This window comes from Engraulis encrasicolus, chromosome 5, assembly GCF_034702125.1.
Source record: "Engraulis encrasicolus isolate BLACKSEA-1 chromosome 5, IST_EnEncr_1.0, whole genome shotgun sequence".
Classification (NCBI taxonomy): domain Eukaryota; kingdom Metazoa; phylum Chordata; class Actinopteri; order Clupeiformes; family Engraulidae; genus Engraulis; species Engraulis encrasicolus.
This window is the reverse complement of record NC_085861.1, coordinates 2,802,544-2,816,955: the sequence shown is the minus strand read 5'-3', so window position 1 is coordinate 2,816,955 and position 14,412 is coordinate 2,802,544. Positions and strand designations below refer to the sequence as shown.

Here is a 14,412-nt window from a genome sequence, read left to right as displayed (position 1 = left end):
CAAATAAGCAATTTAGGGTTAGGTTTAGGTCAAGGTTAGGGTTAAGGTTAGGGTTAGGGTTAGGTTTAGGGTTAAGTAGGGTTAAGGTTAGGGTTAGGTTTAGGTTTAGGGGACATAAGGCGTAAGTACCGAAAGGGCGTCGAATTAGTGAGTCCCGAGTGTATCAGCAGTGTTCTGTCAGCACCCCCTCCCCGCCCCTGCAGACGCTTGGATAACCATAGCAGCAGTGGGGCAATATAAGTGAATAGGCAGCGTTTCGTTGCCCTACCACGAAAAACGGGCAATAACGTGAATGCACCACGAAAATTAATCTATTTTTTTCGTGAAGACTTTACGAAAGGCGTGAGATAGGGCTCGCCTAGCTTGGTCATCTATGTGCTCCAGACAGCAGGGAATGCATTGAAATCTGTATGCAATTTCTTGTTATGGTTTGCATGACAAATTAGATGCAATTCCTTCGAGATCAGACTGAACTTGCAAGGACTCTTCAGGAAACCATACTGAGACCATGTCAACATAGGTCTCAGTGCAGTTCACTTCTGGGGTTTGGGTACGCTTTGGAGCATTCACATATTCTCAAAAAATGCTGAGTCACAGGTGTAACTGAGTTTGCTAAACCCCTTAGCGCAAATCTTACTGTCACCAAAATTGTAATGGCTATGAATTAATATGTTACTTAAGGCTCCCAGTAATGTCATAACAATATTGTTATGATGTAAAATTTCAAAAAAGTTTCAGAAATACCATGGCACACATCTTCATTGTAATTAAAATGCCTTTATTTTGTTGGGCATAGCATGATTAAAATACTTGTATTTTATATAATTGTTATGATGTACTTGAGTATTTTCAGAAAATAGTGGCTAGGCCCGCCGACAACCCCATCTGCACTAAGAGGCTACAGTACATGGCTAAAAGGCACCAAGTGTGAAAAGGACCTTACAGTAGGGCTGGGCAATATGACGATATATATCGTTATCGTGATATAAAAGTGTATATCGTGACCTTTTTCCTATATTGTTTATATCGTGATAGTAATTTTATCAATTTTATACAATTGATTATCATTTAATTACATTTCATGTTGTCACAATACACACTGTAAGTTAATGTAACTGTAAAAATAAGAATAGAAAGATCAATTTTAAAGAAGGGTTGTTTTGCGAAATAAAGAGCAAATAAAGAAAATAACTGAAAACGTATGTAATTGTGCTATATCGTGATATATATCGTTATCGTGATATAAAGTAATCCATATCGTGATATTGTTTTTTTCCATATCGCCCAGCCCTACCTTACTCTGCATTAAATTTGTTTTTTTCCAGTGTGTGAAAAAACGCAGGCCGACCTGGTGATGTTGATGGACAGCTCGGGCACCATCAGCGAGGAGGACTTTGTCCTGATGAAGTCCTTCATGAAGGGCCTGGTCAGCAGCTTCGTCATCAGCCCTGACGTGGTGCAGGTGGCCCTGGCCCAGTTCAGCTCCTACCCCAAGAAGGAGTTCCACCTCAACGAAGTGGACAGCGAGGAGACCGCAAAGGAAAGGTATACTGCCCTACAAAACAAGAACGCCGTAACTCAGATTTTGGCAAACTGAGAAAAAAGGCTTCAAAGTTTCCTATATGAAAAAACAGAGTTACTGCATCCTTGGCTAGTATTACTGCCACAAAATGGAGTTACAGCAGGAGTTACTGCGTTCTTGGCTAGTATTACTGTCTACTCCCGAACCATTCCCATTGGAAATTGCTGCAGTAACTCGCCGACTTACTGCGTTTTTGTTTTGTACAACGTAACACAAGTTTTGCACTTTCAACATGATTTTTCTCCAAAACGGGATGATGTTGGACCACAGTTTTTTGACACAAGACAAATGAGGTAGTTTAAAGCCCATTTCCGATCTAAACTCAATTTCGACCATTTTCAAGTTACTGCGTTCTTGTTTTGCACGGCAGTATAGTAGTAACTGGGGTAAATGAGAGGGCTTAGTGAAAGGGGGTCAGCTCTATGTTCCGGTTACGTGGCGCTATTCCGACATGTCGCTATTCCGACGTTAATGTCTATTGTCGGAATACCGGCACGTTTTCCACCGTCCGCCGCTATTCCTACATGCCGCTATTCCGACATCCCTAACCTTAACCCTAACCCTAACCCCTAAAAAGTGTCGGAATAGCGGCATGTCGGAATAGCGCTATGTCGGAATAGCGATTGCCCCCCCTATGTTCCCACCCATAGCCCATTGGTCCCACAGCCCAATGGTCCCACAGCTTATTCCTGCTGCTCCATGTTCCCACATTTTTAAGACATTATTCAAATATCAGCCCTGTGGTCCACTCCAACTCCATGTTCCCACATGTCCGAGTGAACCAAGAGAACGTGCCTTTCTCCCCACCATGAGCGCAAATTTGAATAAATTATTAGAAATGTGGGAACATGGAGCAGCAGTAATATGCTGTGGGACCATTGGGCTGTGGGAGCAATGGGCCTAAAAATGAATGTTAAAAAGTCTTAGTGATGTCTTAGGAACCAATAGGCTGAGGGAACATAGACACACTCCCAGCAAAAGTATGGGCATAGAGGATTCCAACTAGAGGGTTCATAAGCATGTTTTATGGGAATCGGTCTGTAGGGGTCGTAGTTCTCTCCCATTGACTTCTATACAAACGTCTGGGGTGAAGACTCCGCCCACTTTTGCAACTTCCTGTTCACTTATCATGGTACTTTTCTCAAATAAATTTAACATTTTGTAGCATACTTCACTACAGAAACATGCTTGATTTGGTATAAACCACAGTCACTGAAGAGATTCCCGTTGTTTCAGAAATATTTTTCTTTGTAATTTACGTGGAAATTGAGTAAATGTCACCCATGCATCTCTATGTATTTCTGGCGATTTCGAGCGATTTTATCCCCACCCGCCATTTTCTTTATGAACCCTCTAGTTCAGGGATGGGCAACTTTCATGATAAGGAGGTCCACATTTTTGTAGCGCCACCATCGGAGGGCCACATGACCAGGGATATGACTGTTATTCGCAGAGTTTGAGGTGCAGTTGGTTGCTCACTGACTGTCGATATTGTTTGGAAGGAATGGGAGTGTTATCTATTGGCCCACAGTGTTAGAGATGGGATTTATGGCTCTTTAGCGGGATCCGGATCTTAGTGGCTCGTTCCTTTCAAAGAGCCGTTCAAAAAACTGGCTCTTTTGGCTCTTTTTTAAATTATTTATTCAGTCTTTAGAATGTAATATTTTGACTCCACCTCAAGGTAATTTTGTCCAAACAACAACTGATTATTCTCCTGCTTCTAAAGACCGTTTTTGCCACTCTTTAAGGCAAACAATTGTGTTTTTTCCCAAATTGAATTACTCTGGTCGAGGTCACGTGCTTAAAATGAATGAAAAATGAACGAAATAACAGTCGAGTGGCTCCCCCAGCTGTGATCCGGTTCCCATCGTTCACTTCAGGGAGCCGTTCAAAAGAACCGGCTCGTTCGTGGACGACACACCTCTACACAGTGTAATTACAATGGATGAATTCAGTAGAGGGTTTAAAAAAATCTGGTAGTTTTTTTTTTTTTTTTTTTAAGTTCTGTTTTATTTCCATAAGGGCCGCACTGAGTGAGGAGGCGGGCCGCATATGGCCCCCGGGCCTCCAGTTGCCCATCCCTGCTCTAGTTGGAATCCTCTATGGTATGGGGTAGAGAAGGCACAGGGAGTGTATGTGTATGTGGATAAATTACACTTTTTTGAGGCTCAGGACTCAGACATCCGTTGGTACAATGACGGCTAATGCCCATAAAGTAATTAGTAACTGGCAATTAATTGCACTGCAGTGAATGTATTTCTTTGACAATTCACTAAAATAATAAAAAAAAGAATCCTTACAATAGTTGTATTAGTTGTTTTTGCACCATCCTGATGTGTCTCCCATAATGTTATTGACCCATAGGTGGATGTGCTGTTTACTGTATATCGGTGTCTATGTATGCACTTATACAGTATATGAGTTTGTGAGGCACAAAAGATCAAAAGATCTGACTAATGCTGAACCTGATGACTTTAATGACTCTAATCTAATCTTATCTAATCTAGGATCGACGCCCTCGATCAGATCAAACAGGGCACGAAAATTGGACAAGCCCTGGAGTTCACGCGGAAAAGATTCTTCCGGGCAGATTACGGCAGCCGAATGAAAGCCGGCGTCTCGCAGAACCTTGTGGTGATCACAGACGGCGAGTCAACGGACGACGTGGAAGAGGAGGCCAGGCTGCTGAGGGATATGGGTGTGCAGGTGTGTTACAGCCTCCCACCACCAGGGGGACACGCACCATTTTACGAAACCGTTTGCTGCATCAATTTCCTTTCACAGGTGCAGCCCATCCCATGGGTCCCACTACTTTGACGCCCTTTCGGTACTGATGTCTTACGTCACATGGTAATCAAACATTTCAAACAAGCGATTTTAGGGTTAGGTTTAGGGTTAAGGTTAGGGTTAGGTTTAGGTTTAGGGTTAAGGTTAGGGTTAGGTTTAGGGTTGTATGACTTAAGACATCAGTACCGAAAGGGCATCAAATTAGTGAGTCCCGCTCATAGACACGGGCTGCGTTCGAAACGGGAAAGGTAGCTGTCCTTCCAGTGAGATAACTGGACATCGAGTTAAAAGTGTGATTCCAAACAAAAAATTGCTTTATTTCCCCCTTTGGCATTTGACTGAATTTGTGGGCGTAAAGGGGGTTATTTGAGGTGCTGACTTGGTGCTGCCTGCTACCCACAATGCTGTGCGCCACTTCCCTCAAAACGGGGAAACTGAAAACAAACATGGTTGCCACCCAAGCTACTACCTTAAAATGCTCTTTATTCTGACATTTATGCACTTAGATATTGAGAACCAAATCGATAAATCAACATTGTAGTATCTAAATATGTGGTCGCTAGATCTATTTATAGCCTATTTTACGATTCCGCCATCTGGCGGCCTTTCACTGCTCAAACAGCCCACACAAGCTAAGCACTAACGTGACGAACGTAACTCCCGTCGTAGAATCGCTGTGACAGCAAATGCGCAGGGCAGCGCACTCGTTAGTGCCGTTCGTAATGACCGCCTCATCATCTAACTTCACATATCTGACCAGACACCTGCTTATGTAGGAGGGGAGTCATTGAACCACTGTCAGGCTTCCCACTCATTACAGTGCAAAACCAAACCGTCTGTGGCGAAGCGTTGTAGTATAATCAGTAAGAAACAATGTTATACACCAAACAAAAAGCATTTTGCTTCTAAACAGCTATTAAGAAAATTCCATGATATTCCATGACTGTGCATTCAAAATTGTCAAATTCCATGACTTTCCATGACTGGAAAAACTTTTATGAAATTCCATGATATTCCAGAATTTCCATGACCCGTGGGAACCCTGCACTGCCTTCCATTTGAAATTGGGCCCCAATCTCCCCCACTTGTTCTCTCTCCCCTGGGCTCCACCGGTGTGGCCTAATTTGCCATCTCCCATTTACATTACATTACATTGCATTTGGCAGATGCTTTATAATCAAAGCAATTTTCAAAAGAGGACATAATCATAGCCAATATCACTAGCAAATAATAATAATAATAATAAATTTTATTTTTGAGCGCCTTTCAAGATACCCAAGGACACTTTACAATCAAAACAAATACATAACAGTAGGGAAAGTAAAACAAAGCTTCAGTTAATTCAATTAACAATAGGAGAGTAATTAAAATGCAAAAATAAAATAGAAATAAAAGTACAATAAAGATAAATGTTTTCAAGTAAGAAAAAGAAGTAGAATGCATTTGAAAATAAAATAAAATGAGGGGAAAAAAAAAAATAGTATGTAAAATTAAAAATAAACTGATGATTAAAATAAAGTGGAAGTGCCTGTCACTGAAGTGGAAAAGCAGAAATGAAAAGGTGTGTCTTCAGCTTAGATTTAAAAGTAGATAGTGTGGAACACTGACGAAGAGACAGTGGGAGTGAATTCCAAAGTTTGGGGCCAACAACACTAAATGCCCTGTCGCCCATGGTGCGCAGGTGTGTGGAGGGAACTGTAAGGAGGAGTGAGTCAGTGGAGCGTAGTGTGCGGGTGGGATTGTATGGGGTGAGGAGACTTGTGATGTAGGAGGGTGCAAGGTTGTGCTGGGCCTTGTATACAAGGAGGAGAATTTTGAAATGGATACGTGAATGGATAGGAAGCCAGTGTAATTGATAGAGGATAGGGGTAATGTGATGCCAGGGTCTGGTGTGTGTGAGTAATCTAGCTGCTGAGTTCTGAATGTATTGTAGACGGTTTATCAATTTAGTAGGGAGACCAGTGAGTAGGGCATTGCAATAATCTAATCTGGAGGTTACGAAAGCGTGGATGAGGGTCTCAGCAGAGGTAGGGGTAAGAGAAGGGCGGAGTCTGGAGATGGTTTTAAGGTGGAAAAATGCAGTTTTGGTGAGGTGTTTGATATGGGATTCAAAGGAGAGCGAAGAGTCGATGATGACGCCCAGATTTCTTACTTCAGAGGAAGTGGAGGTAAAATAGTCAGGGATAGAGAACTGAGAAAGGTTTATCTTTTTAAGTAATGATGGAGTGGCGATGATGATGGCTTCGGTTTTGTTTTGATTAAGTTTAAGAACATTTTGGGTCATCCAATTACTAATTTCATTTAGGCAGGTTGTTAAGTTAGCGAGGGGGAGTGGATGGGAGCGTTTGGTGTGAATGTAAATTTGGGTGTCATCTGCATAACAATGAAAATTTAGACCATGTTTTCGGAGTATGTTACCAAGGGGAAGAATATAAATGATGAAGAGTAGGGGGCCTAGAACTGAGCCTTGAGGAACACCATGTGTGAGGACTGAATTTGGAGACCGGAAATCACCAATAGAGACAAACTGCTCTCTTCCAGTTAGATAGGACCTGAACCAGGAGAGTGCAGTACCAGTGATGCCCAATAGGGTTTCCAGCCTTGTGAGAAGGACGTTGTGGCAGACTGTGTCAAAAGCAGCTGTTAAATCAAGTAGCAGGAGGATACTGAAATGGCCTGAATCCGCAGCTAACAAAAGGTCGTTTACGACCTTGACTAGTGCAGTTTCAGTGCTATGCTTAGCCCTGAACCCAGACTGCAGTTCCTCCCATAGGCTAAATGATGTCATGTGTTCTTGAAGCTGTAAGGCCACAGTACGCTCTAGCAGCTTGGAGATGAAGGGAAGGTTTGAGATGGGACGGTAGTTTTTAAAATCATCCGCTGCAGCTCCAGTTTTTTTGAGGACAGGCGTGATGGCTGCAATCTTTAGGGAGTTTGGAACTATGCCTGTCAGGAGAGAGGTGTTAATGATGTTAGTAAGGAGGGGACTGAGAACTGGTAGACAGGCCTTGACAAGAGAGGAGGGCATAGGGTCCAGGAGACAGGTGGTAGGCCTGGCTTTCGTGGCAAGATCACAGACAGTTTCAATATTAACGGGAGAGAAGGAGGAAAATATTTGAGGAGGTGTCTGAAGAGAAGGGCTGTCATTTAGAGTGGGGGAGGGGAGAGACTGTAGTTGACTGTAAATGGTGTTGATTTTGTTATTAAAATAGTTCAAGAACTCACAGCAGAGATCAGTTGAAGGGGTAAGTGGGAAGGGTTGGGATGGTTTGAGGATATTGTTAACAGTGGAGAAGAGTGCTCTGGGATTGCCCTGGCCTGTACTGATAATAGAGCTGTAATACGAGGACTTGGCCTTGTTTAGGGCTTCCTTGTATGCTAGGACATGGTCCTTAAAAGCAAGCGCATGAACAGAAATACAACTGATTTGGTTCTCCATTCTGTCTTTGTTTTCCCTTTACCTATTTTCATTGTGTTCTTGGTAAATATAATTAATTTTGTAAATAAAAACCCTTTAGGGCCTTTGCACAACAGTTCCAATAAATTGCTCTGCCAACCAGTGTTAATTTCGTCAACCATGACTATGACTAAAATATTTCGTCAAAGCCCTTTTTTGATTTTCGTCATTTAGACTAAGACTAAATTGGGAAGGCAATGACTAAAATATGACCAAGACTAAAATTGATTTTCGTCATTGTGACGAAGACTACGACTAAATCAAAAAAAGCTGACAAAATTAACACTGCTGCCAACATTCGATTCTGTTTTCAGTACAACCCCGCAAATTGGCACCGAGGTTCGAGGATGTGGGCTAGGGATGCACAATGTATCGGCCGGATGTATCGGTATCGTCCGATATTTGACATTTCTCAACACATCGGTCTGATGGGTAAAACTGAGCCGATGTTAATGCCGATGTTTTTTTTTCATATGTTACGGTTCTAAAAGATTGGACTTGACAGTGACTTTCATTGTTTGTCTTCTATTTTGTCTCTATTTTTTATCTAATTTTATCACAGGGAGTTAAAAAAGTGTTTTTGGAAATAAGAGGACATTCAAAAATTCAGTTTGTTTGCATCATTGTCAGTCTGTATTAAATGTTATGTCTTAAAAAAAAAACCCAAAAAACATCGGTATCAGTTAATATCGGTTATCGGCCAAAACCGCAATATCAATATCGGATATCGGTATCGGCCGAAATTTTTCACATTGTGCATCCCTAATGTGGGCTGCCGAGTAGGGGCAAGTTTATTCTGTCATTGATTATGAAATGTAGTGCGGGGTTAACGGACAGTGTTGCCAGATTGGGCTGTTTTCCGCCCAATTGGGCTGCTTGGGATGGCCGTGTGCGGGTAAAAATGGCATTTAGCAGAAAAACATGCCCAATTTTTGCCATAGAAATCAATAGAATTGGGCAAGATTTTGTGCTTCTAGGCAGGTTTTGAGCATTTTTTGGGCTGGAAATCATCAGCCTCGTCTGGCAACCCTGGTAACGGAAATTGTCAAAACCGATAGTGCTCCGCAGTGCTGTCGGAACTGGTGTGTGGGGGGGCCTTAAGCTGGGCTTACACTGTGCGACTTTTGTCCCGATTTTGCCGCGATTTGGCACTCGCACGACTTTTTGAGAGTCAGGCCGATTTCTTGCTCAATCGCAGGTCAATCGTGAGTCTCGCATCGTGCAGTGTACATGGGGTGACGACAAGCGATTTCGCCTCACGATCGTGCAATCGCAGGGTCGCAAGAAAATCAAAACGGTTTGAAATTCTGGTCGTGGCTCGTGCGTAAATCGCACAGTTAAAGCAGTGCTACGACCCGATTTGACACTTCACATGCACAAATTAATAGGGCCGTGCGATTCGCTGTTGAGCGCGACCTCATCTCCACCTTAGGTGCGCATGTTCCCTCCTCTGCAGACCAGGGAAACATGCCTGTCGCGTCATACGGTGGAAGCATTTCGCTCGCACTCGACTGTCGACTCGTGTAGTGTGAGGGCGTGAGTCGTGAGCTGTGAACTTTTTAACAGTGAAATTCCATCGTGCAGTGTGAGCAGAAGCTTAAGACCCACGAGTGAAAATATCGCACAGTGTGTGCCCGGCTTTAGACTGACAAGCTCTTTGACCCCTTCTCAAACAACTGTTCCTTTGTATTATTTATAACAAGGTGTTCGTCATCGGCGTGGGGAAGATCCACAAGGACGAGCTGATTCAGATCGCTGGTGGGGTGGACAACGTCTTTATCGTGAACGACTTCGGAATCCTGGAGCAGATGAAGTCAAGAGTCGTGAAAAGTATTTGCACTTTACCTCAAAAACAAAGTAAGTTTTTTTGTGTATTTATCTTTTTTATGTATGTATAAATATCTATGTATTACTTATTACTTACATTGCATATACCACTCCATTCGGTATATTGCACATATGCATGCTGACGTCAACTTATATGAAGAGTTCAGATGCAAAACCCCCTAACTCCATTTCTGAAGACCTGCACTTGTATAGTTTTAGATTTTTCCCAGTTGTTTGTTTGGTTTACATTCATGTACTTGATAATACATATAAATAGTTATATTACATTAATAAAATAAAACATTATTAAATAAAATTAATTATAATTAAAGTAATTAAATTAATTAATTAAATTAAATTTATTAAATAAGAAATGAATTAAGATTATTTTCTGAAAAGGCACTTAGGGGGTTTTGCATCTGAACTCTTCATATGCATGCTGACGTCAACTTATTATTATTTTTTTTTACAGAGAGTGAATGTGAGGTGGACATTGCAATTGGATTTGATATCTCCAGCCGTCCTCAAGCCGCAGTATTCGACACCCAAGTGAAACTGAGGAACTACCTGCCGGAGATAGTTAGACGCATGTCTTACCTGACCAGCCTGTGCTGCTCTCGTGGGACTGCCGTCCATCCTCAAATCAGCTTCCGCCTAGTGGCTCAGGATGGCAGTGTCCTGGAGGACTTGGACATAATACATCATGAAGGCGCGCCGTTTAATGAAGATGTAGTCAGGAAAGTGCTGGCGTGGTCTACAGACAAACAGATTGCATTCAACGCGGATCTGATGAGGTCCTTGCGACAAAAACTGAGCGGTGCAGCGAGTGAACATGTGAAGGTCAGTAATTTTGACAAAGATAACAAAGATAATTAAATCTATTAAAAGTTACCTACAAGGTATTGCTAATAAATGCTGATTACAGTTTAATTTTAATCACACAATTTATGACAAAAAAACAACAAGGTCGGCGTCTGCGCCTACACTTTAGACCTGTGTATTGCTTGGTGCGTCCACTCCCAAAAATTAGTAATCACTTGAGATAATGAAAAAAAGGAAGCGCACACAAGGCTTGTGTGAAAAATGAATATTGTAGCCGAAAATTTACAACAGAAGTCAGAGGTTAACTGGAGCAAAAGACGTTTCGGACCTAGTCCATTCTCAATGCCTCCAGTAGCTACATCTGTCTGCAGTGAAAGTTGAAAAAGCCTCATTAACCCCTTAGCGCAGCACTATGGATCTCTGTAATGTCACAGCAATGTTGTTATGATTTAGTTAAGCATTTTCAGCAAGCGAATAGGGTCGCCGGGTAGGGTCGCCGAATAGGGTCGACCCCTGCTGCAGTAAGAGGCTACAGGAGCCCAAAAGTGGGGATGCAAATGCACCACTGGTTCCCCCTTTCCGGCACCTATGACTTACATGCAGTCATTTAGCATGCATTAGGGCCTAACATTTGCCTGGTTAGCACCAGATCTATTCACAAGTGAGATTAGGTCTGGGGAGTTGCCTATTTTAAATTCCGTAGGGTCCAGAATGTGATTGGGCAGAGAAACTGTTAAGGTCGGAATGCTTAGCCATTATGACACACTGGCCCATGATCTTGGACGTTATGAGTCATCCTCGCCAGACTGTCTTTCAGATCGAAACGATTGTGTAGAACTAAAGGCAGTATGGGAGTTCCCAGGCTAGGCTAACACTTGGAGTGGACCCTATTCTAAAGTGTTGCCTAGCGACGTGCATTCTTAGCAGTGACAGTGGCCTGTACTCTCTCCATGTAAATTAGGTGGCGATTGTCTTCACTGATGGGCTCGACGCACCGATCGAAACGCTGATGGTGGAGGCTGAAAATATGAGGAGAGACAGTAAGTCACATTGATAACATTGTGGTAGTAGTAGTAGTAGTAGTAGTAGTTTTATTGTCCCCCGTGGGGGAAATTTCTTCTAGTGAGAGCAGGATAAGACATGAAAACCAACGCAATACAGTCAGATTCCCAAAGCACATTTACCCCAAACAACACATTCCCCCGTAACTTATTTACTCTTTGCTGTGTTGAATATCAAATATACCTGTAGTCTAACATCACTTCTGACTAAAGTATGCTCTCTGCTCTTTCAAACACAGCGTCAGTATTAGGTCCAATCTATTCTGTATATTGATTGATATTGATTGTAAACATTTTGAAAACTAGGATTTGTGGATATGTAGCAACTGCCAGTCTGGTTTCAGTGTCTGAATGGAATTCTCTCTCTGTCTCTCTCTCTGTCTCTCTCTCTCTCTCTCTCTCTCGCTCTCTCTCTCTCTCTCTCTCTCTCTCTCTCTCTCTCACGCACACACATACACGCACACACACGCACACAGATACACTAGCCTGGGCGAAAGCCGACTGTTGACTCCGTCAAACAGTCTGGCGAAAGCTAAGAGGAATCCGTCTCCATGGAGGGTGGGAGATGGTCTGAGCTTACTCTGCCAATTTAATTCCGAATTCAGATAAAAATAAAGATTGTGCTTCATTCGCATGACTGTCACGATATGGTGCTGCAAAAGCATACAAATAACAAACCAAAAGTGTGAATAGTGTTACCGTCCTTAACCAATCAGTAATGGACTTCGCGGGTGAGTTCTTGCTGATTGGCAAAACAGTGAGCGAACCGAGCTAGGAGGCTAGGAGGCTTTCGCCAGACTAGGCGTGGAGCCAAAATCTTTAGTGGAAGTAAATAGGATGGCGTCGCCAGGCTACAGATACACACACACACACACACACTGCTGTAGTCTGGTTGGGTAAGGTTAATCATTATGTCTCTATGGTTATTTGTGTGTGTGTGTGTGTGTGTCTGTCTGTCTGCGTGCATGCGTGGGTGCGTGTGTGTGTGTGTGATTGGGGGATGAGCAGAGAATAACGTTTTTAATTGTCTTGCAGATATACGTGTACATGTTTTTGTAATGGTGGCCGTGTTAACGCATGTGTGTGTGTGTGCGTGCGCGCGCGCCTTTGAGCGTGTGTGTGTGCATGTACATGTATGTACGTGTATGTGTGTGTGTGTTTTGGGGGGATGAGTAGATAATTCATCATGTCATTGCCATCCAGATATCCATGCTCTCCTGATGGTGTCCCTGGAGGGAGCCTCCAATGCCCACGACCTCCAGCTGATCGAGTTTGGACGCGGGTTCGGCTACAAGCAGCCTCTGGCCATCGGCATGCAGAATGTGGAGGGAGCCCTACTGAAACAAATAGTGAGTTCTGGACTTTTAAGTCCAATCTTTTTCGTTCTCTTGTTAGAGCTGCTTAACCCTCTGGGCGCCAGAGGCGACTTTTGTCGACGAGATGCAGTAATGAATAAAACGGACGTTTTTTTTTGTCTTGATTTGGACCTATGAGCAAATTATCACAGACTTTCATATTTACCTGACTTATTCTTGGTAACGCTTTAGAATAAGGTTCTTCTAATAAGCGTTTATAGTCACTAGTAAGCAGGTAGTAATACCCTAACAAGTGCCCAATAACATGCTTATTAACTTTGTTAACATGCTTATTAAAGTTGTTAACATCTGATGAGTAACTTTGAGTAAAAGCATGAAAATCGGTACACATGGCAGCCATCTTGAAAATGTAGGGGTTTTTTTGCGACGCCTCCATATCTAGTATTAGTCAGCATATCAAGATGGATATGTGTACCGATGTAAATAATAAGACTAAAAAAATAAACCACTATAAACACATAATAAGCAGCTTATAAGATGTTAACAAAGTCAATAAGCATGTTATTGGGCACTTGTAAGGGTATTACTATCTGCTTACTATGTGATTATAAACACTTACTAGAAGAACCTTATTCTAAAGCGTTACCTTATTCTTTTTTATATATATAAACAGGGTGCGATTTGTAGGTGGGGATGGGGGGGATTGTCCCCCCTTCTGGTTTTTGGTATCTCCACTTTTCCTACAGGATTTTAATATTTGCTGTATTTAACTCCATTGATAATGCTTAAAATTTGAAACATATCCCCCCTTCTGGTTCTTCAACAAATCGCACCCTGTATATAAACAATCAACCTGTCTAGGGACTGAATTTAGCCTTAGCACCATGATCTTGTGCATTTTTCATTTTGGTAGCCCTTTACTGCAAATGTCCCGTATTACTTTTTGATGAAACAATTTAACTACATCATAACAACATTGCTATGACAACAGAATGAGTGTTTTATTCGTTCAGACTTGGTCATTACTATTTTGGTGACAATAATAATGATAATAATAATGATAATTATAATAATAACTTGGTTTTATAAAGTGCCTTTCAAGTAACCCAAGGTCGCTTTACAAAAGGGGAATAGAGGGGAGAAAAGAGGATGGGGCAGAAGTGGGGTTGGGGGGGCAGGGTGAATAAGGAACATAGGCCTCAGTGCAAAGATGTGATTTTAGGTGCTTTTTGAACGTAGCCAGTGTGGGACCTTGGCGGATATGGAGAGGTAGACTGTTCCAAAGGTTGGGTGGCAGCAACACAGAAGACTCTGTCACCAAAAGTCTGTAACCTTGAACTTGGGATGACAAGGGGGTCCTTGCCAGAGGACTTTAGGGACCTTGGTTGGGAGGGATGCTGGCTGAGTTCGGAGAGGTACTGGGGAGCAAGAGCATTGAGGGATTTGTAAGTAAGGAGTAAGATTTTTGTAGATTTTGTGTGATGCGTGACTTCACCGGGAGCCAGTGAAGCTGCTTGAGTGTGTGGGTAACGTGTAGATTAAATTCAAAGAAATTCAAGG

General features: G+C 42.4%; 1 protein-coding gene across 1 annotated transcript in view; it reads left to right on the top strand.

The window, feature by feature from the left end:
• Positions 1–14,412, top strand: part of col6a4a (collagen, type VI, alpha 4a) — a 90,795-nt gene that overhangs the window by 44,252 nt on the left and 32,131 nt on the right. The window contains exons 16-21 of the mRNA XM_063198406.1: positions 1,326–1,545; positions 4,090–4,288; positions 9,530–9,683; positions 10,126–10,493; positions 11,437–11,515; positions 12,740–12,885. Coding sequence (XP_063054476.1) covers positions 1,326–1,545; positions 4,090–4,288; positions 9,530–9,683; positions 10,126–10,493; positions 11,437–11,515; positions 12,740–12,885 — 1,166 coding nt within the window. The remainder of the gene's footprint in view (positions 1–1,325; positions 1,546–4,089; positions 4,289–9,529; positions 9,684–10,125; positions 10,494–11,436; positions 11,516–12,739; positions 12,886–14,412) is intronic.